Source organism: Carcharhinus amblyrhynchos, chromosome 33 (assembly GCF_965287045.1).
Source record: "Carcharhinus amblyrhynchos chromosome 33, sCarAmb.v2.hapA, whole genome shotgun sequence".
Taxonomy (NCBI): Eukaryota; Metazoa; Chordata; class Chondrichthyes; order Carcharhiniformes; family Carcharhinidae; genus Carcharhinus; species Carcharhinus amblyrhynchos.
In genome coordinates, this window is record NC_137356.1 from 12,739,444 (window position 1) to 12,767,389 (window position 27,946).

At 42.8% G+C, this 27,946-nt stretch overlaps 1 protein-coding gene across 3 annotated transcripts; it reads left to right on the forward strand.

Moving 5' to 3' along the window:
• The first annotated feature begins 816 nt into the window (after positions 1 to 816).
• Positions 817 to 27,560, forward strand: LOC145361130 (A-kinase anchor protein 8-like). Of its 3 annotated transcripts, XM_080216752.1 has the most exons (13): positions 817 to 923; positions 11,723 to 11,770; positions 13,475 to 13,688; positions 14,579 to 15,035; positions 15,888 to 15,999; positions 16,542 to 16,570; positions 18,580 to 18,631; positions 19,635 to 19,701; positions 21,032 to 21,173; positions 22,507 to 22,612; positions 24,085 to 24,215; positions 26,277 to 26,372; positions 26,914 to 27,560. In XM_080216752.1, exons 1-13 carry the CDS (start codon positions 905 to 907, stop codon positions 27,292 to 27,294), a joined length of 1,854 nt encoding a protein of 617 aa, XP_080072878.1. In that variant the 5' UTR covers positions 817 to 904; the 3' UTR covers positions 27,295 to 27,560. The 3 variants fall into 3 exon arrangements, with proteins under 3 accessions (XP_080072878.1, XP_080072880.1, XP_080072879.1); XM_080216754.1 differs by lacking the exon at positions 13,475 to 13,688 and having other exon boundaries at positions 820 to 923; positions 14,578 to 15,035; XM_080216753.1 differs by lacking the exons at positions 817 to 923; positions 11,723 to 11,770; positions 13,475 to 13,688 and adding an exon at positions 13,935 to 14,387.
• Positions 27,561 to 27,946: the final 386 nt, after the last annotated feature.

Sequence of the window (27,946 nt, forward strand, 5' to 3'; positions counted from 1 at the left end):
GGACTGAAATGAAAACAGAACATCAGTAAAAGGTTCTTCAGAAAATCAAAAAGGGAGTGCAATCTATAACACAAAACGGACTCCTCGAGGCCACAGAAGAAGCAAAGAAAGATTCCAGGAATACACTGAATCACAGTTGGCAACTATAATAATTCTTGTTCCTAGAACGGGACAACGCAGACCCTATGGAGCCTTGGAACACGTTTCACTGAGATCATAAATTATTCTAAAAGAAAAAGAATGCAGGGCCCCAGTCTATATAAATGACGCCCCGCCACCCAGGGATACAAAGACAAATGGCTACACGTCATGTGGCGCGAGCACGTGACCCACAGCAAGGGCCAACTTCCACGTGACCTCCAAGAGTGAAGCCCACCTTTCCCTCCGGCGACGCACGCCCAACGTGCCTCCCCACGTGACCCGCAGGAAAACGCAGGCAAGCCATCTCCACGTGACCTCAATCGCCTGGTGACGCACGCCAACCCACGTGGTCGCATATCCTCTGAGCGACGCCATCAGGCCGCCCCACGTGATCCTCCCAGGCACACGCCAACGGCTTACCTCTCCCTCCCCGAGACCCCGTGACCATCTCCCACGTGATCTCACATCCCAGGCATGGTAGAATACCGCCCCACGTGACCTCACGCCCCACCAACGCAGGTACGCCAACGACGTGCTTTTCCCCCACGTCCCCGGTGATGCACTCACGCACTTCCCCACGTGACCTCACCTCCCGGTGTGGCGGAGGATAATGCCGCCTCACGCTAACGACGTGCTTTTCCCCTCCCCCATCTAACGTCCCCGGTGACGCACTCACGCATTATCTCCACGTGACGCCGCCCCCCCCAATCTCTCTCGACGTCGCCGAGGCCCGAACGGTTTTTCTTTCTGAAGCCGAACCACAATGGACGGTCGCTACGGAGGTGGGTACAATCGGGCCTTTTACCCTCCCCGACCGACACACACAATCCCTCGACGTTTTCTAGCATCCAGAATTACCGCTATTCCTTTTCCCCACCCTCGCTTGCCGAGAAAGCAGTTCTGTCTACAGCCCGTTCCGATGTTTTTTCCCCCTTTATCCCCACTATCCCGCCGCCATTTTATTTGCCCCCATCAACCGGAGACTGCTTCGCCGCGACGGTGGTCCCGCCCACTTTCTTCTCGCTGATTGGCGCGGCCGCTGCCGGGGCAGCCTGTGATGGCCGAGCCGGATGTCCATCACCGCCGGCCAGCTCGGCTCCCCCTTCCTAGCGGGGGAGGGCTCGAAGAATTCCTTCAGCCGCCTGGCCGCCTTTTGTTCACTTTCTCCTTTCCAAAAAAAACCACACCCCGGTCCGATTCCCAAATCCACCCCCCACCGGTTTATAAAATTTAACCCCCCCTTCCCGGACAATAGTAATTGAACTGCGTGGCACTACCACCCCCGTCCCCACGTGCGGCTCTGATCGATCATCAGGAAAGAATTTAAAGGTGTCCTTTAATTAATCCCCCCCTTGTTCCTGATTTTATTAAGTAACTTGTATTTGGGTATTTAATGACGGGAGGTTGGCGATTGAGGAAAGGCTCCCACCCCCTTCCTCCTCTGACTGATTCCAGCACCACAAAATGGCGGCGAGCGCTGCCGCCGCCTCCTGCCCCGGGCGCGCACCCGATGTCAGCGCGCGCGCGCGCAGACACGAGCCTCACTCCAACCAGGCTGAAACCACCTCCATTGCTGACAGCCCATTACCCTATTTCTCTCTTCCCACAACAATTTGTGAGCTTCCTGATCCCCTCTTTCCCAACTCCCGTTCCCCACGCAGCACCCCTTTCCAGACGCTCTCTGCCCCCTTGCTGGCATTCCCCCCTTCCCCTTCCGCCTGTCCCCTTTCTGATGTTTCCCTCCCCCACCTCTGCCCGCCCCCTTTGTGCCACTGCCCCCACCTCCGCCCGCCCCCTTTGTGCCACTGCCCCCACCTCTGCCCGCCCCCTTTGTGCCACTGCCCCCACCTCCGCCCGCCCCCTTTGTGCCACTGCCCCCACCTCCGCCCGCCCCCTTTGTGCCACTGCCCCCACCTCCGCCCGCCCCCTTTGTGCCACTGCCCCCACCTCCGCCCGCCCCCTTTGTGCCACTGCCCCCACCTCCGCCCGCCCCCTTTGTGCCACTGCCCCCACCTCCGCCCGCCCCCTTTGTGCCACTGCCCCCACCTCCGCCCGCCCCCTTTGTGCCACTGCCCCCACCTCCGCCCGCCCCCTTTGTGCCACTGCCCCCACCTCCGCCCGCCCCCTTTGTGCCACTGCCCCCACCTCCGCCCGCCCCCTTTGTGCCACTGCCCCCACCTCCGCCCGCCCCCTTTGTGCCACTGCCCCCACCTCCGCCCGCCCCCTTTGTGCCACTGCCCCCACCTCCGCCCGCCCCCTTTGTGCCACTGCCCCCACCTCCGCCCGCCCCCTTTGTGCCACTGCCCCCACCTCCGCCCGCCCCCTTTGTGCCACTGCCCCCACCTCCGCTTGCGCCCGCTCCTCCGCCCGCCCCCTTTGTGCCTTGTGCCCCCTCCTCCGTCCTCCTTTCTGCTGCCTGCCTGCCCCCCTTTCTGGTGCCTGCTCCCATCTCCACCCACCTACTTTCAGGTGCCCGCTTGCACCTTTGCCTGTCCCCTTTTTCAAGTGCCCACCCCCTTTCTTGTGTCCACCCCTGCCCCTGCGTGCCCCCTTTTTGTCACTGGCACCCATCTCCTTTTGTCCCTTTTCTGACACGCGCACGCTCCCTAGTCCTTTAACATTCTCCATTTCTGCTCTGCCATTCTTGTATATTGATGACTTATTGGGCGCTCTTAGCACTTTCTCGGTCTTCTGTATCCTCAATTGGAGTCCCTCTGTCTGATTCCATACCCTTTACCCTCCTCTTCCTCCTCCTCCTTCCCCTCCCCCCCCCCCCCCCCAAATAGTATAAATCTCTGCTGATTCTCTTTGCTTTTAGCTTTGACGAAGGGTCATCTAGACTTGAAATGCTGATCCTATTCTCTCTGCTACAGATGCTGTCAGACCTGCTGAGATTTTCTAGCATTTTCTGTGCATGATATAAATACAATTTACATTCTTCAAGGTTTTCCCTTCTACCTGTAAATGTGAAGCAACGTCTCTGCCGAGCAATTGCAGAGGCTGGCATTTCTGCACCCTGGTTCGGCGTTGTCTCCAGGTTCCCCCCCTTCCAAACTCCACCTCCCCAGTCTCTGAAGTTGAGCATTGAATTCCAAGACGCTGATTCATCAAAACTAGACCAGAACCAGTTGTTAAAGTTGTGTTATTTCCCATTCCACCCCAGAATAACTCATCGGAAAGCTACTGTGGCTGCTTGGTAAATTTGCAGCAAAGAGATTCAATATAGTGGAAGAATGGCCTTTTACTTTGCTTCCTCAAACAATTTTTTGTGAAGTAATGAACTGTTTAGTGTGGGAGGTTACTTTTTTCTGCTGCTCAATCTATCTGTAAGCAAGCAGCATGAAAATGCTGGATAGAATGGTGAATTAGTGATGAAACAAATGTCAGTTTATCCTCAAATCAGTTGTTGAAAGGGAGAGTGACTATTTATTAAAATTACCAGTTGATTTAAGTCAAAAGCAGCCCCTAATTTAAACCTTTGTGCTCAAAATAAAGGTGATATTGATGTTTTGGCTGTGGGGGGGGACTTTGTACAACCAATATTGGTTTCAAATATTTTGAAGTGTTCTAATTATTTAACAACATCTGGATGAACAGAGATTTGCTTGAGCATCGCTTCTGCAAGCCCATGTTGGTTCCACGGGTGCATATATACTATTATTGGATGTTGGAGTGGCTGATTTGATAGGTATGTATCCTCAGTGCTGAGGTTGAAATTGTTTCATGCACCCATCTTGCCACCAAGATTGCTTCCTCCATCTGCCACATTGCCCACCTTTGCAGCCACTAAAATTTCAGTCTATCCCTTCACCTTTAGGTTCAATTTTTCCACCATCTCCCCATCTTGAACCTCCCAAGTTAAAGCTCATATCAGGATATTGCAGTGCTTGCTTTGCCCTGTTCTCCAATCACCCCTGTCTTGACCTCAAAATGACCATTTCTTCTCAATTTCCTGTGCACAAATATTTATTCATTAGTCAAGTTCCTCCAGTAAATTATCTAGTCAGTCCCTACCTTGTTTTTGGGACCTGGCTGTATGGAAATTGATGTGTAGCCGCATTACACTAGTGGTGACTGCACGTCATTGGCCGTAAAGTGCTTTGGGATGGTGTGAAAGCTCTATGTGAGTGCAAGTTCTCTAAATACATAATTCATGCTCTAACCTATTCTAACTTTGTAACCTCCAACATTCAGTCCCTCAGCCTCTTTCTTTCGATTTGCTTTTCCTGATCTGCTCTATTACTGACAGCAGTTCACAAAACTAGGTGAGAATCTGAGTAGGGAGAAGAAAGAGGCTTCAAGGCAATTTAAACAAGTTGAATGAGTGGGCAAAAACATGGCGGGTGCAGTATAATGTGGCTAAGAGTAAGGTTATTCATTTCTGGTAGGAAACATAGAATGGCAGAATATTATTTAAATGCTGATAGATTGGGAAATGTTGATTTTACAAATGGAGCACCTGTACACCAGTTACAGAAAGCAACATGCAGGTGCAACAAGCAATTGGGAAAGTAAATGATATGTTGGCCTTCATTGGAAGAGGATTTGAGTCTGGGAGCAAGGATGTATTGCTGCATTTATAGAGGGCCTTGGCAATAACACGCCTAGAGTATTATAAGAAGTTACGGTCTCATTATTTAAGAAAAGATATACTTTCCACAGATGGACTGAAGGTTCATCAGACTTGATTCCTGGAATGGAAGGATTGTCATGTGAGGAGAGATTTGGGTGGAAGGGTCTGTATTCTCTGGAATTTAGGAGAATAAGAGGGGATCACATTGAAACAAAATTCTGACTGGGCTGGACAGACTGGATGTAGGGAAGATGCTCCTAACTGGGAGATATAGAACTATGGGATCACAGTGTCAACTAGGGGATCCTTTGTTCCCCTTCACCAAGAGCTATATCTAACTCCCTGAAATCATACAATGATTTGGCATCTACTGCTTTCTGTGGTAGCTAATTCCACAGGCTTACCACACTCTCTGGGTGAAGAAATTTCTCCTTGTCTCAGGTCTTTAGAGTATGACTCTGGAGCCACACATCACCAAGAATATCCTTCCTGCATTTACCATTTAGGACTTCTCAAGGGCAACTAGAGATGGAAAATAAATGCTGGCCAGCCAGTAATGCCCATGTCCCAGGAATGAATAAGTTCTAGTTCTCCAGTACGGCACAATTTGGCTTTCTTTTTGAAATTGTATTTTAGCAATTTTAAGCTTCCAAGCTGGTGCCAGATTGCTGCAGTATCAATGTAGTATTTACTCACTAATGCCTGCCATCCATCAAGTCCTATTTTCTTTGTTCTATGGTAAGGTTTGATTGAATTTTTAGGCAATTAAGGAAAATAGGTTAGGTGCATATCATCATACATGATCTGATTTGAATAGTAGAATAGGCTGCAGGGATTGCTACTATTCTTGTATAAGTCCCTAAGGTCACAAATTGTTATACACCTGATTGTATGTTTTGTCTGCATGTAACAACTGGTTGTTGCTTCCTGTTGTAATAAACTGGAGCAAAGATAAACTAGTGTAACAGTCTCCATTATATTGTCGCCTTGGTAATTAGACTTGGATACATGATTTTTCTAGGTTAGGATTATTTTAAGATCTGCATTGGGATTGATTTTAAAAATAGCATCTGGGAGTGGCTAGTATTAATGTGTGTTGTCACAGTGTGTTTGCCAACATGAGGTCCAGATTTCATCTGGGTTCCCTCTAGGAATATGAAAATAGAAGACGTGGTCGCATTGTGTTGCCTGAAGAGAAGTTTCATGTGTTAGGTGGAACTTTGCTGTAGTAACTTGTTGGATAATAGCAGTGGGTGCATTTTACCGGTGGGAACCTTTGTGACTGATGTATTTTTATAATGATAGCTATCCAGTCCTAGAAGGTTAAGTTTATTTATTAGTCACAAGTAAGGTTTACATTAACACTGCAGTGAAGTTACTGTGAAATTCCCCGAGTCGCCACACTCCGGCGAGTCAATACACCTAACCAGCACATCTTTCAGACTGGGACGAAACTGGAGCACCCAGAGAAAACCCACACAGACACTGGGGGGCTGTGCAAACTCCATACACAATGACCCAAGCTGGGAATGGACCCCAGATCCCTGGCGCTAAGACAGCAGTACTAACCATTGTGCCACCATGCAGCCCCTCAGCAGTTTTAGAACAACTTTTCAAATAAATCCATGACCAGTCACCGCCACATGCAGATTGGTTAGGTTTGGGTTGAATGGTTGCTTGGAGATGGAAAGCACATGTCCTAAATGAGAGAGTTGAGGTCAAATTCAGCAAATAAGTATTTTCTTGCAAGTTTAAAGCAGAAAAAAAATGCAGAACTATTTAGCCACTGAGAGATTAAGATGCAGTGAATGGTCAAAGTTTAAATTGTACTTTTAAGTATTACTAAAGCTTTGTATTCCTGGCCATATATCCCAAAATTTTTTGTTCTTTTTTAAAAAAGGCTTAATGGAAATACATGGGGGGGAAAAATTGGCATGTAACTCAAAGGTTGGAATGACCAAAAGGGGTAAAACACAGAGCAGTACAACCACGTTTTTATAGAAGAATGTTGGGAATGTGGATGTTGGGAATCTGAAATAAAAACAAGATGCTGGAAAGACTCAAAAGCAGCAGCATATGTGGAGAGAGAGAATCTAATATGACTTCAGAAATGTTTCTCAAAACAAGAATGCTTCAATTTGATTTGAAATAAACGGTTAACTTTTTGATGGAACGGATAGTTTCCTTTCCACGTAGAGCCTGTGTAAAACAATGTTTTTTACGTGATTCTGCCGTTGCTGAAGCCCACCTGGCAAATCAGATTGTGAATTTTCATCAATCGCGCACCTTTAACTATCATGGCCCTACACTCTAAAATACTCTCGAACCATTCCAGCTTTACTGCCGTCTGTCCTTCATTCAAAAGCTTACACAAAATCCATCTCTTTAGACTTTGATTTATAGTTCTAATTTCCTGGCTAAGTGCAAAGCTAAGAATTGTTGGACAAGGGGTTTTGCAAAGAGTGTGAGGGTGGAGATGGGAGCCCAGTTCCAAAGTTTGTTCAGGGGACTAATGACGTGGTTGCTGCAGGATTTTGGTCTGTGTGAATATGTACTGATGATGCTGTTTGTTGTGCAATGGCAAAGGTTTTGACAATTCCCTTCTCGAATGTATCATTGGTTTTAGCTTGGTATTCAGGTGGGAAGTTAGAATTATAATCACAAAAAATTACGTATAAAGACTTGATTACCTAAAAGACTCACATTCCAACCATTATTTTGCAACTGTCTTTGTTTATATATGCTGTGTTTGTGAAACCTACTTCTCCATTCACCTGATGGAGGAGCACTCTGAAAGCTCATGATTCCAAATTAACCTGTTGTTGTGAGACTTCTTACTGTGCCCTCCACATCACAAAAATATGCATTCAGCATCCTTTGCTATATCTGTAGGTGCCTTTATTTTGATCTATCATGTTCTTGTCTTATCCCATACTCCTTTTCTGTTGCATGTTGAGTTTTTCCCACTTCACCTCAACTCAGGTATATTCTGTGTCCCTAATTTTTTTTGTCTTCATTAGTCATATGCTATGGAATATTCAGGAGGGGTTAGATTAGTGAAGGTTGGACCTATAGACTGGGATTTTAGATTAAGAATAAGACCGTCCGTGCCCAGTATTATTGAGTATTTCAGGAAAAAAGCATCCAGCATGCACAATTAAACATGGTCACGCAGAACTTGCAGCTGGGAGTTGTCCTGTTCTAGCAGTAACTCGCTGAGTGACTCAGCATTGAAATATGTGGAAAGGATGAACTTCCCACTAGATATGCACTAAACATGACAGAAGAGGTTGGAGCTTGTCCATTCAAGTGCAAGTAAAATTTTAATGATTTGCTCAAGTTTTAATTTGTTATCAAACATCTTTTTTGGCACTGGAAATTTACTTATGGAATCTCATTCCTTCAGATTTCAATTGTTCATTTGGTAGTAGAGAAATTGAATATTGCAGAAAAAAGAGACATGTCAAAGCTTTTTGTCTTGTGCTCATCAGGGCACCTCAGTACCAATATAAGGAAAGAGAATGCTGGTTGGTTGGCAAGATTGGAAGAGACATTACCATGGAGACTGCGCCAGTTGATCGTGACTGACAGTTAATTGCCAGAGAATTGTTTGAAATTTATATCGGGCTATTTGACCCTGATTGGTCAAAGCATTGCTCTGAGGAATGAGTCAATGAATGGCTGATACTTATTTTTACTAGCTGAAGCAGATGCAATGTGTCTACATGTTCTTTCTGTCTGCAAAGAACAGGGCTCTGCATATTAATATTTACTTTCAGTTCATTCAAATGCACCACACTAAGAGTCCAACTAACAATGTTACATTGATTATCAGTGTAATTCTTAGTGCAGGATTATTTAGCAAATGCTGCCTAATAGTGGAAGTGCAACCAATGTTGAATACTGTTTTGAGATTTGCAAGCTTGGGCTGGTTGAGTATCGTCTGTACCTTGCCTATTGCAAACACTGGCTTGGACATGCTGTTTGATACAATCCATCAGTCTTTGGAGCCATACAGCCTACATACCTAGCATCACTAGTGAAATTCATATACCACATCACTAATTTGTGTGATAGGCCGAATATCTTTTTGGCTTGATTGCAGGATCCTGTTAGTGGCGAGTACCGCTTGTGTTACTGCATAATGGCATGAAACAGCTAGCTTCACCCGTTGCTCAAAGTTTTGAGACACCTTGCCCTTCTGAGATAAGGTTGACTGGGCACTGGCTCATCAGCTGAGAAAGAAATCTTGGCAGTTAATTGTCAGTCATCATCACTGGTACATTTTCCAATGGCAAGCAGAGTACATTTGCTAAGTAATCAGCACTCTTTCCATACAATAGAAATAGTTGTTTTCCCTTTACACTGGTATTGTTGTGAAGCATCTCTGAGTGCCAGACAGAGACTTTGCCCTTTTTTTCAGCAGTACCTCCATTTTAGTTATTGGTGGTGTAAGACTAAATGCTTTCTATGTTTTCTCTTGTTTCACTCTCCTAATCCCATTTTTTCTTATTTTCTGTTTGTGACTTGGCATTTGATTTTTGAGTCTGCAAGTCTCAATAAGAACTCTTCAGTCTGGTTGAGGTGACTCACCATTTGTTCCATTCTCACAGATTCCCTGTAGTGGGTTTTGCCAATCTGAGTGCTTTCCTGCAGACTGTGGGCACATTGGCAGTAAAATCTGATTTTCAGGTGCATGAATTGCTTGTCACTCCAGTTGCTGATGCTAATGGATCTTCGTGTTCCAGTTTAGGATCTATCTGCCAATTAACAGCCTGTTCCAAATCTCCAGGATTCAAACAAGGCAAATCAGCATTAATTGAAATAAGTGCATTTAAGACCGAAGTTGCCTGTCTTCAATGGTTACATTAATGAATGAATGCAGAGAGGGAATTGGAGTTACGGAAGCTTTAAGTAATCCCAATAATTTTCTGTCCTCCTTCAGTGGCTTGTCCTGATGAAATCTTGTGTATTTTTTCCAATGCTTGTATAACAACATCTGACCAAATCCATGAAGTAACCCTGTGCTATATTTATTCTGATTTTTCTGATGGGCTTAAATCTGGGCATTCCTGATTTATACAGGATAGAGTCAACATTTTTGCTTTGCAGTTCGGATGAATGAGTAAACTTGGTATCATTTGTCTACAGATCTGTAGCAAAACCCTGTTGTTAACTTTGATCTTGTTTCAGTTCTGCAGGATGCTGGTGTACATTCTTGTTTCCTTTGTGGCAGTATCAAGGCATATCAGCATGCTTGCATTCACAAGTTCAAGGACTAGGAAGCATTGAAGTATCTGGTTAATACAGTTGTAGCACTGCTGCCCCACAGAGCCAGGGACCCAGGTTTGATTCCTGGCTTGGGTCACTGTGCGGAGTCTGCACATTCTCCCTGTGTCTGTGTGGGTTTCCTCTGGGTGCTGCAGTTTCCTTCCACAATCCGAAAGACGAGCTGGTTAAATATATTAGCCATGCTAAATTCTCCCTCAGTGGACCTGAACAGGTGCAGGAGTGTGGCAACTAGGGGATTTTCACAGTAACTTCATTCATTAACATAAGCCATCTTGTGACAATAATATTTTTAAAAACTTGATTAAACCAAGTGGATGATATAATAAAGTGCACTCCCTCTCGGAGTGTATTAGAGATATAGGTGACAGTTATAAATTATAAATCATATACCATGGACTCTTCAGTAGGTTGAAACCTTATCTGTCTTGACTGCTTATGCTAGCCTCAGCAAGACCAGATGAAAAAGATTCATGCAGATCCAGTATCTTTGTTTTAATGTCTAATTATATCCTAACATAATATCATAATGTTAACATATTCTAACTGTATCTGGCTGATCTTCATTCAACAAGGCTGCAGTAAGATCTGTTTACTAGTAAGAAATGCAGCCAAGTCCTTCCACTTATTTCCCAGTACATTCATAACAAGCTAATTTTTACATGTTTACCACTGTACAGTCATTTGGTTTAATATACACTGCTTTTTCCTATAATCTTTCATTAGAAAGGTGAAGTCTGCACTGCCTAATCTTATAGAGCTATTGTGGACTATTAAAATACAGGCATATGTTAAGTTTACCTATATGGCTAATTTCTGGTATATACCTTGTGCACTGCCTGTTAGCTCAAGCCAAGTTTTCATTTTCTGCATCCGGTCCTCTTGGTTTCCTTCAACTGTTAAAGCTCACCTTCTGTCACCTCCATCTTTCCTGAACACTTACATGCCAACTTGACTCTATCTTTATAGGTGAGTCATGGACTCTGTAATCTATTTTTAACAACTCCCACAGCTACAGGATTCCTTCAAAATCTAAACCATTCCTGGAACTTTGTATAATTGCAGTCTTGTCATCCCTGTTACCTTAAATTTGACTGCCTATGTGCTTTTCTCTCTAACTTCTACCTCACCCTTCTGTACAACGATTTGCAATGTGTCCAGGATCATCCTAATAGTTTAGCGCATTTGTGTATCACTGGTGTGTGGATGACTATAGATTGAGAAGCGGGTGTTTATATTCTTTGTATTAAGTCAGCTGATCATGCATGGGTGCCAATAGCTGATTACATTTGGCACCAGACTGGTTGAGGAAAGATTGATGGTGGTGGTGAAGAGGAGGGAATCAGCTAGGGTTTCTGTATGGCGAGTATTACACTGAAGTAGTCTATTAAACCAACCCATTCAGCTTCAGATGTGTCAATCAATACTCATTGGCTTGCATGAGCAATGGTCACTTGTGCCAAGTTACAGTCGGTCGCTTGAGAAGAGAGGGTGAAATTAGTTTAAGTCAACTTGGGTCATGTAGCAGAACTGCTTGCTCAAGTTCTTGAGCAAAATTTAATGTAATAATTACATTAATTCATCACTGCAATGGTAACAAATGATTTTTTAACTCCTCTGGCTTTTACTCCCAGACAAAACTGTGAAGTGTATTTTTTTTTAATGAAATCAATTGAAGCAACTGAAATGATGACCAGTTTCTGATTCTGTTTCTCTTAGAGTACGGAGAGGATGACTCTTGGAACGCTGGAGGAGACGATGGTCAAGGTGATTTGCTTTTAAATTTATCACTTAAGAATACAAGAGAAGTGGGGGCGGGGGGGGTTGCGGCTTGATGGGGTCAGGAATTATATTCAAGCTTATTGTATTGTTCTGTTATCACAGTTAATGTTCTAAGCATATATACAAAATAAATAATGCAAATCTAGCATTAGAATCAGTTAATGTTGATAGTCAAATTGTAATATTAGGTATAAATTGGATAGTGAGGTATATTGTTGATTATTTTACTGAGCTACGAATCCCATGGCCTGGAGTGATGATCCAGAGATATAATTCAAATCCTACATGGCAGCTGGTGGTAGCTCAATTAAATTAATTAAATCTGGAATGAATTGCTATATTATCATTAATGGTGATCATGAAAAGTCTGTTATTGTTGTGAAAAGCTATTTGGATAATTGATGCACCAGTATGGAAGGAAATCTGTCATCTTTACCTAATCTGGCCTCTACATGACTCTATAGGAATATGCTTGACTCAACTGTTCTTTGAAATGGCCTAGCAAACAATTCAGTTGTAGCAAAGGTGTAGCTAGGAATGGGAGAAAAACAATTTGCCTTGCCAAGGTAGTTATATGTTGTGAAAGAATAATAAAAGTTGCTTGTAATGGGAAACTTTTCTGCAGTTGCCTGCTCTTTTGAGTTGAGCTGTACATTTTCCAAGGGGCAGCTGTGGAATAAACCAGTAACTAAAGTGCAAAGATGCTCAAAAACCATAATTTACTTCAATTTGTACCATAAAACACTATTTCAAACTACCCAAAATCCTTCATGGCCATGACTTTGAATGTTGGCTATTATGTAGAAAAACACAAGCCATTTTACATCGAGCAAAACGCCACAAGCAGCAAGTTGCTGTGGTATTGGTGGTGATAGGTGGAGGCATATTTATTTTGACACTAGGAGAAGTTGATACTCTCAAGCATGTTTAATATCCCTTCTGGTGATTGGCAGCTCCAAAAATACTGTGATGAAATGAGTGTTGTTCCTGTGCCCAAGCCCTTTGCCTAGATAGAAATATTTTACTACAGTTGCTTTTTGGTAAAAGTTTGCCTTTTCTTGCAAATATGGCACCTATTTGAAGCATGAAAATAAATAGTAGGGTGGTGTTTCAAAATGGAATCTATATAGAAGCAATGTGATGACTTTCCAGTCAGTTTTCTGTTAGCTGTTCAGTTCAAGGTGCCTTGAACTTCCCCTGAAAAGTGAACTAATGAAACATAACCTTCAGGTAATTTACCTGGGTCAAATTCACAGGTTGAATACCCTTGAGTTTAGATGCTTAAGGGGAGTTCTGTCTAATTAAAGTCTTTAAAGAAGTTATTAAGCAATCTGTTAGGGTAAACACATCGAGAAGTGAATTCCTCTGAGAGAATCCTGAACAAGGAAGATGCAGTCTTAAAAAGAGAACTAGGCTATTTCAGAGTGCAGTTGGGAAGCAGCTTTTCAAACAAAAGGTGGCTTCCTTCTGAAAATCTATGGATATTGGGACAACTGAAATTTCCAAATAGATTTGATTAGGAGGAATGTGGTTCGATGGAGGGTAAATTGAGTTACAGTACAGATTAGTCATGATCTTATTGAATGGTGGAACAGATCTAGCTGAAAAGCCACTCTGTTCCTATGAATTCTTGTTATTTTCTTTCTAATGTGAATATCTGATTTTTTTTTTGTGTTTTGTTCCTGTTAGGGTATGATGGCTATGATTACGATTACAATTACAACCAAGATAACTCAGAAAATTATTCAGGAAATTATGGCTATAACTCTGGTAATAAAGCTTGGGATGCTCCTAAAAACCCTAACACAGATTCCATCATCGCTAAGATCAACCAACGCCTGGACATGCTCTCTCAGTTAGAGTGTGATAACACACCAGGTCGCTCTTCAGCCCAATACAACAGGTATCTTCTGGAAGGTCACTAAATGGTAAAATTCTGTACACATAAAATGAAGAAATTGGCACCTGGGACTGATGTGACACTTCAAATTTAAATAGGCTGGTACGCATTTCTTCTTTCCTCCCTCCACTCTCGCCCAATCCCAAAGAAACATTCGCGCTTATCTACAGTATGGTGAGAAACCCTAATTTTTTTTCTTATTTTGCACCCTCTTTAATTACACCTTTAAATTAACTTGAATTGAGCATGGATTCAACGTATAAGGCTTTAACTAACAATTCATTGTTTAAAAAGCAAAAGTTAAATCTGACTGTTTTGTGTGGTATTCTGTGCCTGATTAGCAAAATTTAGGTTTAATTTTCAGGCCATGGGGATTGTCGGCCTAATTGAGTGTGGGTTTGCTTAATTGTACAGGGTATTCACAATATGAATGGGTCCAGAATTATCTGCAGTTAAATTATGCTTTGTAATATGGAGATATAGAATGCTGTAATTTTCTTGTAAAATCTCCATTCTTTCCAGCAATTAGGTTGTTATTAAGGATGGCATCCATCAAATGAACACTTGTGATGGGGGAAATGGGGTGGAGATAGAACACTGGACAGTTGACGTGAGCCATTTGTCTCCAAAGGTTGCTGTTGGCCAAATATATTGTTTTCCCACTCCAATGGAGGAAAGTTGGATTTTGTCTTTTTGGTTCCAGTAAGCCACCTTTTGCTGCTGTATTCAGTAATTTAGATATTGTTTGCAGATGAAGAAATAAAACCTCACACACCATGATTACCTGAAATATCCTGTTTAGTTTTTAGTCTGCTGTCACTGAGTGGCAGGCTTTTGCCATCGTCCTTTCCAGCTACTGATTAGATTCCTTGCTTGCTCTGCAACTCTTTCAGGTTCACACCTTATGAGTCCTATGACTCCAGGTCTTCAATGAATGACCATGATCCGTACAGATCTGGCTACGGCTATGGTTACGGTGATTCTGGACCTAATTATAACGATTCCTATGGAGGTCACTATGACCACTACGACAACTCCTACGGGACTCGCAGAGATCAGTACCACAACAGAGCATATAGTAGCCAGCGGGGTCAGAATTGGTCTAGAGACTGGGCTCCAAATAAGAGAGCAAACTGGAATGACCCCTACATGCAGCCTGGAGGTTCCAGGCGGATGTCTGCACACTGGAATGACATGGGAGGCAGAGGCTTCAATGCTGCCTCCTCCACCAGAAACCTCCCCTCGCTCTTCTCCCCAAACATTATCCCCATGGACCTATTCCGAGCTCAGGGCTCGGCAAGAGCGTTTGGTGGCAGACTGAGGAGGAGAGACAAGAATCGAACCAGAGGCGTAAGTACCCTTTTTAAACAATGCATTTTATTTCAATCAGTAGCCAGTCGGGGTGATCAGTGAAAGAACAAGAAGGCCAAATTACAGGATATTTCTTTTAAGTAGAATGTCCATTTCCCTTTTTTTTAATACCCAGAAATGAGGTGTTCCTATTCCTAACTTACCTGACACTAAGGGTAACTTTGATAACCAGCTGTGGAAGAATTTGTAGCTGTCTTAGTTGAGGTCCATGAAAGAATTAGGGTTTTGGACATTTTGAGATTTTTAAGGTAGTGTAGTGAGGTAGGACTGGCTTCAAAATAATTCACGTCGTTTCTCCCTCTTCTTGCCCATACCCCTCCATCAAAGTCTGTTATGCGCGAGCCAAGGTGGTGAGTGTTGGTAGGATGCAAGCATCACTGGGTATTGATTGAGGGCCTTTTAACGATTGATTTATAGTACCAAAACAAACACCTAAGCTGGGATCCAGTGTCTCGTACTGGGATATTTGAGGTCTTTTCAAGTCTGGGTGGTGAAAGGTGTGCATTTCATTCTGATCCATAGAAAACACTCTTTCAAAGAGGAAGTTTGCAATGTACACCATAGCCAATTATGTTGCATCATCTTTGGGTACACACCATGCATCTGTAGCTGCTTTGGGGTTAAGTTAATTTACTTCAAACCACACACGTGTTATAATGCATGGTTTTGTAAGCAACCATTTATAATGAATTGTTCGTCTCTACAATTACCTGATCTTCAAATAAAGACTTTTGCATCATCAGAAACAATTTTTAATTAATCTGAAACAAATGTTTATAGAGATTTTTGAAACGTGATTCAAATGCCAATTGTTTTTTGCTTTAATATCAGAGGAAGAAGGTTATAGGTGGTCCAGGTAGGAAGAGGAAACAGTCAACAAGCAGCACCGAAGACCCTGAAAACAAGCAAGCTAAAACAGATGATGGTGAAGATTCTGATGCTGGTACTGGACAATACACTCTTACCTTTTGTGCTGTTTGTAAATTAGATGAGCACATATGAGTTTGAGTGCTGGTCTGAGCTATTGTATAAGGGTGCTGAATCAATGTACCATCTAAAGGTTGGGATCACACCTGCGCTTTATTCTGGTGTTGGCTGAAAATGGGACTGTTGTCATGTGCGTTTGCTTGCAATGCTCGTTTGCAGAAAAGGAGAACTTGAGGAAAATGTGAAAGACCTGTCTTCCACAAAATATGGAAGGGTGGGGAGGATGCATGATGCTCCTTGCAACCCCTCAGTTGGAGTGCCTGAAGAATTGAGCTTTACTAAGTGGGCAATTTGTGGAAGAAAGTTAGCTGGGGATTATGCAGATTAAAGATATGTACGACTCCTCACCCAGTGAAAGTTGTAGTAAAATCACTAATGTAAGGCAAGCACAAGTTAATGGAAAATTGCTCTTCGTAAGGCTGCTGCTATTCTTAAAACCTTTGATGTTGATCACATGATAACTATTCAAAAGCAATTGTTTTTGTTTCCCTGTTATAGAAGACAAGGAAGATGATGCGGTTGAATCAGTAAGTACTGCAATTGTTGGAGACTTTCTTCAAATATATCTGAATAGAGACAGCACACGTGTTGGGATTTGGTATCAATTTGTTACTCAACACTAGGATTAGAATCATTTGGATTGGATTTAGCCTGAAAATACTTTTTTTCTGCTAGGAAAGACGATGGACAATAGCAGATGTGTGAATTTTGTTTGCGTATTGCCTTGGTATCCAGCTTGATGAATGGTAGCTCACTGTCTCGGAGATTGAGTTCAAGTCCCACTCTGGAGACTTGAGCACATAACTAAGCCGACATCTTAATTGTGCTCAGGGTAGTTTTCTGTCCGAGATGGCCTCTTTTGCTCAATAGCACTACTGCAGGATTGACAGTGAGGGACTTTGGGAATTAGCATGGACACGAAACCCTGGTTTTTCAACATTCTTTACACAAGGCAAATAGTGTTGCATTCAGATATCAGCATGTATGGATGTGTTCACTTGTGCTAAGAAATTGATCCTTGGTTGGCATTTAAACTCTTGTCTGGTTTTGGAGGTCTGCAGACTGATAGTGCTAGGTTCAGTCCCTGGTTCATGCTTTTTATGATGTGGGTATGCCGGCGTTGGACTGGCGTAAACACAGTAAAAAGTCTGACAACACCAGGTTTTAGTCCAACCTATATATTTGATAATATTCTCACAAGCTTTCGAGGGGACAGCCTCTTCGTCAGGTGAATGGAGAGTTCTGGCCTCAGACAGAGCATATAAAGCACAGACAGTTTAGAGATTACTGATTAAAATGCGAATCCTTACACCTACATCCTTACACCTGAACAGCAGGTTAGGTGTAAGGATTCGCATTTTAATCAGTAATCTCTAAACTGTCTGTGCTTTATATGCTCTGTCTGAGGCCAGAACTCTCCATTCACCTGACGAAGAGGCTGTCCCCTCGAAAGCTTGTGAGAATATTATCAAATAAATAGGTTGGACTAAAACCTGGTGTTGTCAGACTTTTTACTGTGTTCATGCTTTTTATACATTCTTTCATGGAACGTAAGCATTGTTGACATGGCCTGCACTGGTTGGTCATCCTGAATTGTCCTTGAGCTGGTGATGAGCCACCATCTTGAATGGCTGCAGTCTGTCTGGTGTAGCTACGCTCACAGGTGTCAGGGGGTTATTGATGTTGGCTTTATCAGAGATGGTCGCAGAGTTGGAATCAGTATTCCCAGATTAGGAGTGGGTGACGTGCAGATGGTCTGCATAACCCTCTGAACCCACATTTCCTGGGGAATAAAATCTAATCAACGTAAGGGACTATTTAATTGTAGTTACCAGTATTGTGGGACATGGAATTTGTGGTTGATCTGGGTTTCTAATTAATTGTGAGTTTACAACAAAAACTTCAGTCGTTGGAAATTGTTCTTTTTTTAAAACGGAAATTGATTGTGTAATCTACCAATATAAGATCGGCACAAGCCAATAAAACACTTGAGTTTTATTCTGGAAGCAAGATCCAGCTCAACTGAGCGATACCCTGTTTATTTACATTGCTATGGCGTTCCTTGCCACAATTAATCAATATGTGGCAAGACTGAATGACAAAGTGTTTTCTTTCAGCAAACTGCTTTAGTTTGCTCCATGCTTTTGGGCAAGAATTCAGTCTAGGGCTGAAGAATGTGCCAAGTATGTGCAAGGGTGTGAAGAAGAGGCAACCTGTTATCAATGAATGCCATCTGTTGCAAATCCATGTTGTGCATTGAAATAGGACACAAGAATCCCCACCTGCCTTCAGTAGGAGACTATGGTAACACCAAAACTGTGGTAACTACGTTGGCAAAATTGGGAGCATCTCAAGGATAGGGGCTGAAACATACTTGCATTTTGGAGATTTATCTACCCTTTTAACTATGGTCAGTACTTGGAAAGGCACACTTTACTCACAGCCTCTTTGGGTCCAAGATTCAAAACTGATTGCTTTGTTTTATCAACTCTGATCAAAAAAAATGTACATTTACTGTAGCTTGCATTGTTTTCAGGGTGGTGAGGACAAGGATTCAAATGAGAAAGGAGAGAAGAAACCAAAGCGTTGTAAGTCTGATTAAAATGGTAGTCTTCGTGAAATTCTCTCAACGTGATGCACACCGGCTGATTTCTGTTGAGATGCAACAAGCATGAATACGAAGATGCTCGTGTGTTTTTGTGTGTGAATATTGATATGGCTACTCTTGCTTTTCACTCCCTTCTTCACTCACCCTGGGAAATGGGATAGTCCAGACTGAAATTATCTGGGCTTTCCAGAATGAATATTAATGTGTGGATCTAATCTGTGCTCAGTTACCTCATCCTGGTAAAGGTATTCCTGGAGGCAAGAGAAAACTTCTTGGAATTCTTACATGTGGGCAAATTTCAAGTAAGGACTGGGGAAAATGGTCAAGGGCTCAGCTGTAATGCTGAAGGGCTCCCTTACACTGTCTTCTCATTTCGCCTCTGCATTCCAGTCAAGATGGTGCTGGAGCAAGGGCGACATCTTGCAAGATATGCCCAGCATGCCTTCTAATTCAGTTGCCTCTGGAGGCTCCCGTGGATGGTAAATGATGCTGGGCGTGCTGTTCTCTGCACCCCACCAGCACCAAAAGAAAACCCCTCCCAGTTTTATGTCCTGTTTTGTCAAGCTGCATGTCCAACACCCTGTTGTGGATGAGCCAAAATTTCCTTAAATTAAACACTGCAAAAAACGACTGTTGTCTTCAGTCTCAACCACAATTGTTCTGTAACTAGATTCAATCCCTTTCCCATGCTGTGGTTAGACTAAATGTGTTTATTCACAGCCTTGGCAGCATAAGTACACTGGCCTGTTTGTCAATTTAGCAATATATATATTTTCCTAAGCATGTAATAATTTCACACTGCATGTTTGAGTATTTGGCTTCCTTGGGTGTAGAAACATTGTTTTTATCCTGCATTATTGGTACATTCTCAAATCATGTATTTTTGATACTACAGTACGTGCCAAAAGCCTAATCAGTACAAAACATGCTTCCCAATTTCCTACCTACAAGTGTCGATTTTTCATTTTTTAAACTCCAAATAGTTCCTACTATGCAAGAGAAGAAAAAGACGGGCAAACCCAAGAAGAATCGTGACCGCCTCGCAGAGAGGTATGATCACTGATTCCTTATTAGTATTTTGACAAGACGTTCTGAACCCTCGCCAACCAGTTTTACAATCTGTCTATTGTAAAAGCATGCAATACTGTAAGCTATGTTTCTATGCAGTGTGCTTCAGAAAAGGTTGGAGTTGACTGTAAATGATGTATGGAGGATGGCAAGGTGGCGCAGTGGTTAGCACTACTGCCCCACAGCGCTAGGGACCCAGGTTCAATTCTAGCCTCAGTTCACTGTCTGTATGGGTTTCCTCTGGGTGCTCTGGTTTCCACCCACAGTCCAAAGATGTGCAGGTTAGGTTGATTGGCCCTGCTAAATTGCCCCTAGTGTCAGGGGGATTAACAGGATAAATGAGGGTTACAGGAATAGAGCCTGAGTGGGATTGTGTTTGGTACAGACTTGATGGACTGAATGGCCTCATTCTGCAGTGCAGGGATTCTAATCCTTTTCAGCTGGCGTCTGTCCTTGCTGCCTGACTGAGGAAGAATTGCCATGATGTGGAGGTGCTTTCATTGGACTGGGATGAGCACATTAAGAAGTCTCAATACCAGGTTACAGTTAAAGTCCAACAGGTTTATTTAGAATCACGAGCTTTCGGAACGCTGCTCCTTCACTGACTTGGATTTTAACTTGGTGTTGACACTTGTTACTGAATGTGGTTATGCCATCCAGCAGTTATAGAACTGCTTCACTTAATGCTGGGGAGGAGGAGGTAACTCTATATCCTGTGTTATTCGGCTCTATTTTGGAAGAGAAACTGGAGGTGCCTTTGGCATTTAGAATTTGGGCACTATTCAGCATTCCGCTTTGACACTTCATCTACCTAAGAGTAACCCTGCTATATAATAAGCAATGTGCAATTACTTGCGAATCATAGAATAGAATCTGTACAGAGCAGAAGGAGGCCATTCGGCCCATTGAGTCTTCACCAACAACAGTCCCACCCTTGCCCTTTCCCTGTAACCCTACACTTTTTTACACCGCTAATCCTTCTTAACCTACACATCCCGGGGCAATTTGACACGGTCAATGCCCCTAACCTGCACATCTTTGGACTGTGGGAGGAAACCCACACAGACAAGGGGAGAATGTGCAAACTCGACTAGACAGTGACCTAAGCTGGGAATTGAACCTGGGTCCCTGGCACCGTGCCATCACGCAGCTTCAAATCCTGCATTTGATTCTTGGTATCAGCAGTGTAATTTCAGTTGAGTTTTTAAATATCTAAAATGGTTGCCTCTTAACCTTGGAAAACTTTCTAATTTGATGACTGTGCTTGGGGCCGGATGATTTCATGTGTTAATCCTAGTTTGCTTGTTTGCAGAATAACATATGCCTGCTCAGTGTGTAAGTACCGAACATTTGAAGATGAGGAGATTGCTGCTCACATGAAGAGCAAGTTTCACAAGGAAACTTTAAAGTTCATTGGGACCAAGCTCAAAACTCAGACCGCTGACTTCTTGGATGTACGTATATAACTGTTTTTAAGTCTTCGTTCTCAATATGCAGTTTCCTTTCCAGTTGGAAACTTTGGTTCAAGATTTGTTACTGTTGCTTCATTGAATAAATTTGAAAGCAAAGCTCCAAGTCCTGCTGGTTTGCACATTTTGAAATTGAATGAAAATGTTGATTTAAGTCAGTTTCATGTTAAATCCTTGGCCAAGGGACCAAAAAACATACAACACTATGCTCCAATATTGCAACTGATGGGTGTATTGTAGCAAGTTGCTTTGTTTTTTTCCTCATTCTGTGTTTCTTCATGTATCTTGAGCACTGACCCAGGCTAGGAATGCATGCATTTATTAGACAAAAAAAACAATCTGGGCCTGCCCAGCATTGGGACTAGCTTAGGGGGTTAAAAAAAAGGCGGCGTGGACAAGTTGGGCCAAAGGTCCTGTTTCCATATTGTAAACCTCTGACTATGACTCCAGCTCAACTCTGTGATACCATGTATGTTTGCATTGCTATGGCGTTCCTTGCCACAGTTAACCATTTAGTGGCTTTTATTAGGGTTATTGCATAGTAAGGAAGAGCAGAAGCCCTGGTTCCCTCTAATTCAAAGGACAGTTTGAAGAGTACCTCTGCCACTTTAGCTGAATAACCATGCGTTGACCAAACATTTGGCCTGCTTGAGTCATTGGTAATTCATTGGTTTGAGCTGTTGGAGCTACACAATGGTGCCACACAACTTGCCTTCACAGCAGGAGAAATTCGATTAGTTGTTTGGCAGCTGTACAACGCCACTTAATGAATAAAAGTTAATCATGTGTAAAACAAAAACAAATGAAGAATAATTTTTTGGGGGTAGTGGGAGTTCAAAACCATGACTTTGCAAACCAGTACTTTGAAGTAGTCAGCCAGTCCTGTGAGAGCAGATGGCTTTAATGTTTTTGAAGTAAACACATTAATGTTTTACAGTCGTTTGTTGTTTGTGTACATGACAAAAGATAAACAATCATCCATAAACTCTCAGCCGCCTTTGTACAGTTTGTTCCCATTGATGGTTGGCAGTCCTTTGGTACCTGATTGACGTAGCCGTTCTATGTCTGTGGTATAATTTTGATGGGCTTACACTTAAGCACAGTCCACTTTCATGTGCACACTTTCATTTGGATCACCAGTTATTCAGCAGAAATGTGAATTTTTGACTCTTGATTCTAGTCAGTTGTGACTATGATCGTACCTGTGAACTACCTGCCCAAACAAGTCACTAATTCAATTAGGTACTGAGTAATTGGAGAGCTATGCTGACTTCCAGGTTCCTCGGTGCAGTAAAGATCCCTCTGAATGTTGTTTCAGGAATACATCTCGAATAAGAACAAGAAAACACAGAAACGCCGGGAGCAGATCGGAGATGAAACTATTCTGAAAAAGCAACTGATGCAGCAACACGATGTGCTCCAGGGTATGTCAGAAACTGAGATTGATTAATGTCCATTCATATTCAATTGTAAGAATTTTCTTCAAACTCATTTAAACATCTACAAAATGAATATTGTAATTTGCTTTGATCATACTTTATTTTTGAAATTTTGTCTAGTGATTTGATTTATTGTCACGTATTCAGATACAGTGAAAAATATTGGGGGGGTTTTGCGCACTATACAAAGCATACTGTTCATAGAGAAGGGAAGGAGAGTAGTGTTACAGTCATGATTAGGCTGTAGAGAAAGATCAATATAAGAGATTGAAATAAGACATTAATTATTGGAGAGTTTAAAAGATTGAGTACAGTTTTAAAAGCATAGAAAACCAAGAGTAAAAAGTAGATTTAGAGGGTATGATGGGGACACCTTGCAAGAAATCACCATGCTCTGCCACTATTTTGAATATTTTATATGTGTATATATATCTGTCTTGAGTTGTAATTAAAGTCTGAGAATATGGAAGCTGAAACAAAATGCATACAATATGCTTTTTAGATTCTGAACAGAGGGAAAGGCAGTATTATCCTATCTCTTCCCACATATTAGCTGCAAAAAGGGCATTCTACTATATTGATGCTCATTATTGGATCATATTCAAAATTGTTAGCTGTGAAATACTCTGTGCAGGCATGAAGATTGGTGAAATAACGTAAAGCATATCAAATTAAACCTGTACAGATAACCTGTGTGAATTTGGGTGTTGGAGAATGTGGGAGAACATTTGTGGTGCCATTCGTAATTATGAAGTATTGATCTGGAGAGAATTTGTTAATGCTACCCTGAATTGTACTTAAGTAATCTAGATTTGTCTTGCTCTTCGTTGTTTGAGTATCTTTTGAAGGATGGGGATGTTGGTGGGAGAGGAAGTTGGAATGTCCAGTGTTGCATCATAGATGATTATAATGGCCCGGAACTGATGGGTTTTTCCAGTGGGGTACAGCAGTGGTTGACCTAAACGAGTTAACATGTTGGAGAGATGTGCACTGAAAGGGTAATCATCAGGCCTGATGTTGTCAACTTTCGTAGGTCGTTGAGCTGTTGCATTATAATCCCCATCCCCTTGATGTGAAGGTTTATTTTTATAATTGCTTTGTGGAACAGTTAGCACTGTAGTCCTACTTATTAGTTCAGGAAGACGGAATTGAGGTAGAGGATGATCACGTTGATGGCACAAGCTGAAAAGCTCAATCTCCTATTTATGTTCATGCTTTGCTTGTAGGAGACGCATTGTTTGCCCATTGCTGTCAATTATGCTTTGATGTGTTTGCAGGGAAGTGACGGAAACTGAACCAACAAAGGGTTGTTGTGTGTCAATTAGCTTTTGTAGAGTGGTCACAGTAAGGATGCCTTTGGTTAGAGAGTTTCTTCACTCGTTTAGCTATTGGATTTATGCCTGCAGAATTTCTAATTAATATTGTTTCTCTAACATGGACCATTCATTCTGCTGTAGGTATTGGTATGGAGCAATGCATGAAAAAGGTGGAGGCAGCTCACTGTATGGCTTGTGAGCTGTTCATCCCTATGCAGACTGGCTTCATTGGGCAGCACTTGAGGTCAGCAGAGCACAACAGAAACCGCAAAGTAAGTAATGGAATTGCTTCAAAACAGTGAAATTTTGGAGTACGTAAAGTAGCAAATATCAGCAAGGCTTTTGCAACAATACTACTTTAAATTCCCACCCCATGTTGTTCCGTCCTCTCCATTCAATCACCTTCATGCCATTCCAAAGACATCACCCCACTGCTCCTTCCTACGCCATCTCCTGTTTCCCATCTGCCAGGCCATCTTTCTCCCCAGTTCCCTTCATCTGCACCTTCTCCACATCCCACGCTTGTCATCAAGGGATCAGTGAGGAAGAGTGGGGTGTGGTGGGAGTGGGAGATACGCCAGATGTGAGGCAGAGAATTGATAACTGAACAGTGTTTTCCAAACATCGCTGGATTCTGGGGAAGTGCCGGAAGATTGGAAAACGGTTAATGTTACACCGTTGTTTAAGAAGGGTGGCAGGCAAAAGTCGGGGAATTATAGGCCGGTTAGCTTAACGTCTGTTGTAGGAAAAATGTTAGAATCCGTGATCAAGGAGAAAATAGCGACGCATCTTGAGAATTGTTTGGTAGAGCAGACGCAGCACGGTTTCGTTAAGGGGAAGTCGTGTCTGACGAATTTATTGGAGTTCTATGAGGATGTGTCTAGGGCGGTGGATAGAGGAGAGTCGGTGGATGTGGTGTTTCTTGATTTTCAGAAGGCATTTGACAAGGTGCCTCACAAGAGGTTATTACAGAAGGTCAGGGGGCATGGAGTTGGGGGGGGAGTAGGGTGTTAGCGTGGATAGGGGATTGGCTGTCAAATAGGAGGCAGAGAGTGGGGGTCAATGGGTGCTATTCGGATTGGCGGTTGGTGACTAGTGGAGTGCCCCAGGGGTCGGTGCTGGGGCCTCAGCTATTCACCATTTATATAGATGATCTGGAGGAGGGAACCGAGTGTATGGTGTCGAAATTTGCTGATGACACCAAGATTGGTGGAACGGCAAATTGTGCGGAGGGTGTGGAGAGTCTGCAGAAGGATCTAGATAGGCTGGGCGAATAGGCCAGGAACTGGCAAATGGAATTTAATGTTGGCAAATGTGAGGTTGTCCACTTTGGTGGGAATAATGGTAGGAAGGACTATTACTTACGTGGCGAAAAACTGCAGATGCGACGGTGCAGAGGGACCTCAGGGTCCTTGTGCATGAGTCGCAAAAACCCAGCCTGCAGGTGCAGCAGGTGGTCAGGAAGGCGAATGGGATGCTGGCCTTCATAGCGAGGGGGATTGAATATAAAAGTGGGGGGATCTTGCTGCAGCTGTATAGGGCACTGGTGAGGCTGCAGCTGGAGTACTGTGTGCAGTTTTGGTTGCTGCACTTATGCAAGGATATTTTGGCCTTGGAGGGAGTGCAGAGGAGGTTTACTAGGCTGATTCCTGAGTTGAGGGGGTTGAACTATGAGGAGAGGCTGAATAAACTAGGTTTGTACTCGTTAGAGTTTAGAAGAATGAGGGGAGATCTCATTGAGACGTATAAGATGTTGAATGGGATGGATAGGATAGAGGTGGAGAGGCTCTTCCCGCTCAAAGGACAGTAGGACTAGAGGGCACAGCCTCAAGGTAAGGGGGCACGGTTTAGAACGGAGTTGAGGAGGAACTTCTTCACTCAAAGGGTGGTGAATCTCTGGAATTCTCTGCCTGTTGAAGTGGTGGAGGCTGCCTCGCTCAATATTTTTAAGATGCGGGTTGATAGGTTTTTGATAGGCAAGGGGATTAAGGGTTATGGGGAGAGGGCGGAAATGTGGAACTGAGCCACGACAGATCAGCCATGATCTTATTGAATGGCGGGGCAGGCTCGAGGGGCTAGATGGCCTACTCCTGCTCCTATTTCTTATGTTCTTATATTCTTAAATAATCATTGTGTACATTGTGGATGATGTTATACTGAGATTGTTGTGTCCATGAAGCACTTCTGTCGCATTTTTGATGTGGATTCTTAAACTAAAAATATTTTGGGATGAAAACTGATTTGATTCTATATTTAAGAATTTGAACTCAAAAAAAAAATTCACAATCCATGATATCCCATTTTAACTTGCTACTGTTTCTTCCTCTTACTAGGCAGCTATTGAGAGAGCCAAAAAGGGTAGTCTAGTTATTGCTAAGAGTATCCTGAATAACAGCAATATTGCAACAATGCTAGAGAAATATGTCAAGGTAAGGATGTAACATTTTGTGTTTGCTCATGACTTGTTGGTGCCAATAAAAAGAACACCCCTCATTGTGTCTGTCAAGCATTCCCAGGTCAGGCTTAGCACAGGGTTGATTTAAAGCCAATGTTTCTGAATTATCTGAACAGTGTGCTCCTAACTCTTAACTTTTCAAATGTGTGAAGTCTCCTGTTTTCCTCTGCTCCAGACAACTCAATTTGTGACCAAATTATAGCCAGCTTTTGTATTCTGGAACCACACTCGCTATGAACAGGATTGTGTAAACAAATTTCACCTAAAATTGTAAACCTTAGCGGAAAGGAGTCTTTGGCTCAAATGTGGATGAGACCAGTTCTGAAGTGAGGAGAAGACATTTTGATTAGTTGACCACAGAGTGTTCCTTGATATCAGCACAGTTAAAGTCAGACACTTGTATAAAAAGACAAAATAAGCTTCACTCTAATTGCTGAGTTACATCTCACCATGGTCAATTCTAGTCAACCCTTACCACTACTTAATGCTGCTTGTTAAAATTCTTAACTCCACAGGGTGAAAAACCATTCACTGATGATCCAGATGACAAGGATGAAGAGGAGGGTGGCATGCAGGAAGGTGAAGGTGATGGGCTTAATGATAGCACCAATGATGGTGAGAAGAAAGAGGGAGAAGGTGGTGAAGAAGGTGATGGCGGTGACGGTGAAGAAGGTGCGGGGGGTGATGAAGGCGATGAAGCAATCGATCAGTCTGAGGAAGCAATTAACCCTGCGGATGAAGAAATGGAGGCAGAGGCAGAGCCTGAAGCTGAAATGGAAGACTTGGGAGAAGGCGAAGATGAAAGCAAGGACCCCGAAGAGCCATTTGAAGCTGATGAAGATAAGATTCTGGAAGGAGAGGATGATGCGTTACCATTTGACACAGAGTTAGAGTAACTTTAATGTGACTTCCCGAAGAAGATGTGGATAAATGATTATGTTCCCCAGTCATTCTCTAAAGCTTATACTAGTTTTAACGTTTCTCATTGTTTGACTTGCTAGTAGGTTTGTGTTATTGCTGTACTTGAGTTCCAGCTGATTGTTTCATGAGTCTAGTAAATGCTCCCTATGTACTGTGCTGAATGGCTTTTCACAATGATGTAGATCATAATCTCTCCTGAACCTTTGTGTGAAACATTTTACAATAAACATTCTTTCTATAAGTGGACTAATGTGGACAATCTGTTGACAATGTCTAGTGATCTTCTTCAAATGTAGTGATTGTGAAAATGTGGAAGTTGTATGAAAGGAATGCTTTAGCCTTTGCAGTTGTAAGCTGTGAAACTTTCGGGCTCTGTAAATCAAGGTACTCCAGTTTTTAAGAACAGAAAATGCTGGAAACAATCATCACTGGGTATTATGTGGTGATGGTACAGTTAATGTTTCAGGTTGACCTTTTTATTAGAACCAGGATATTTGTACATGAACATCTGATAAAGAGGAATACAGACAGGAAAACTGGGACAAGAAATCACAGTATTATTACAACCCAGAGTATGTTATAAATGGTTACAGCAGGATTGAATGGTAAATGGGCAGGAAAGTGGAC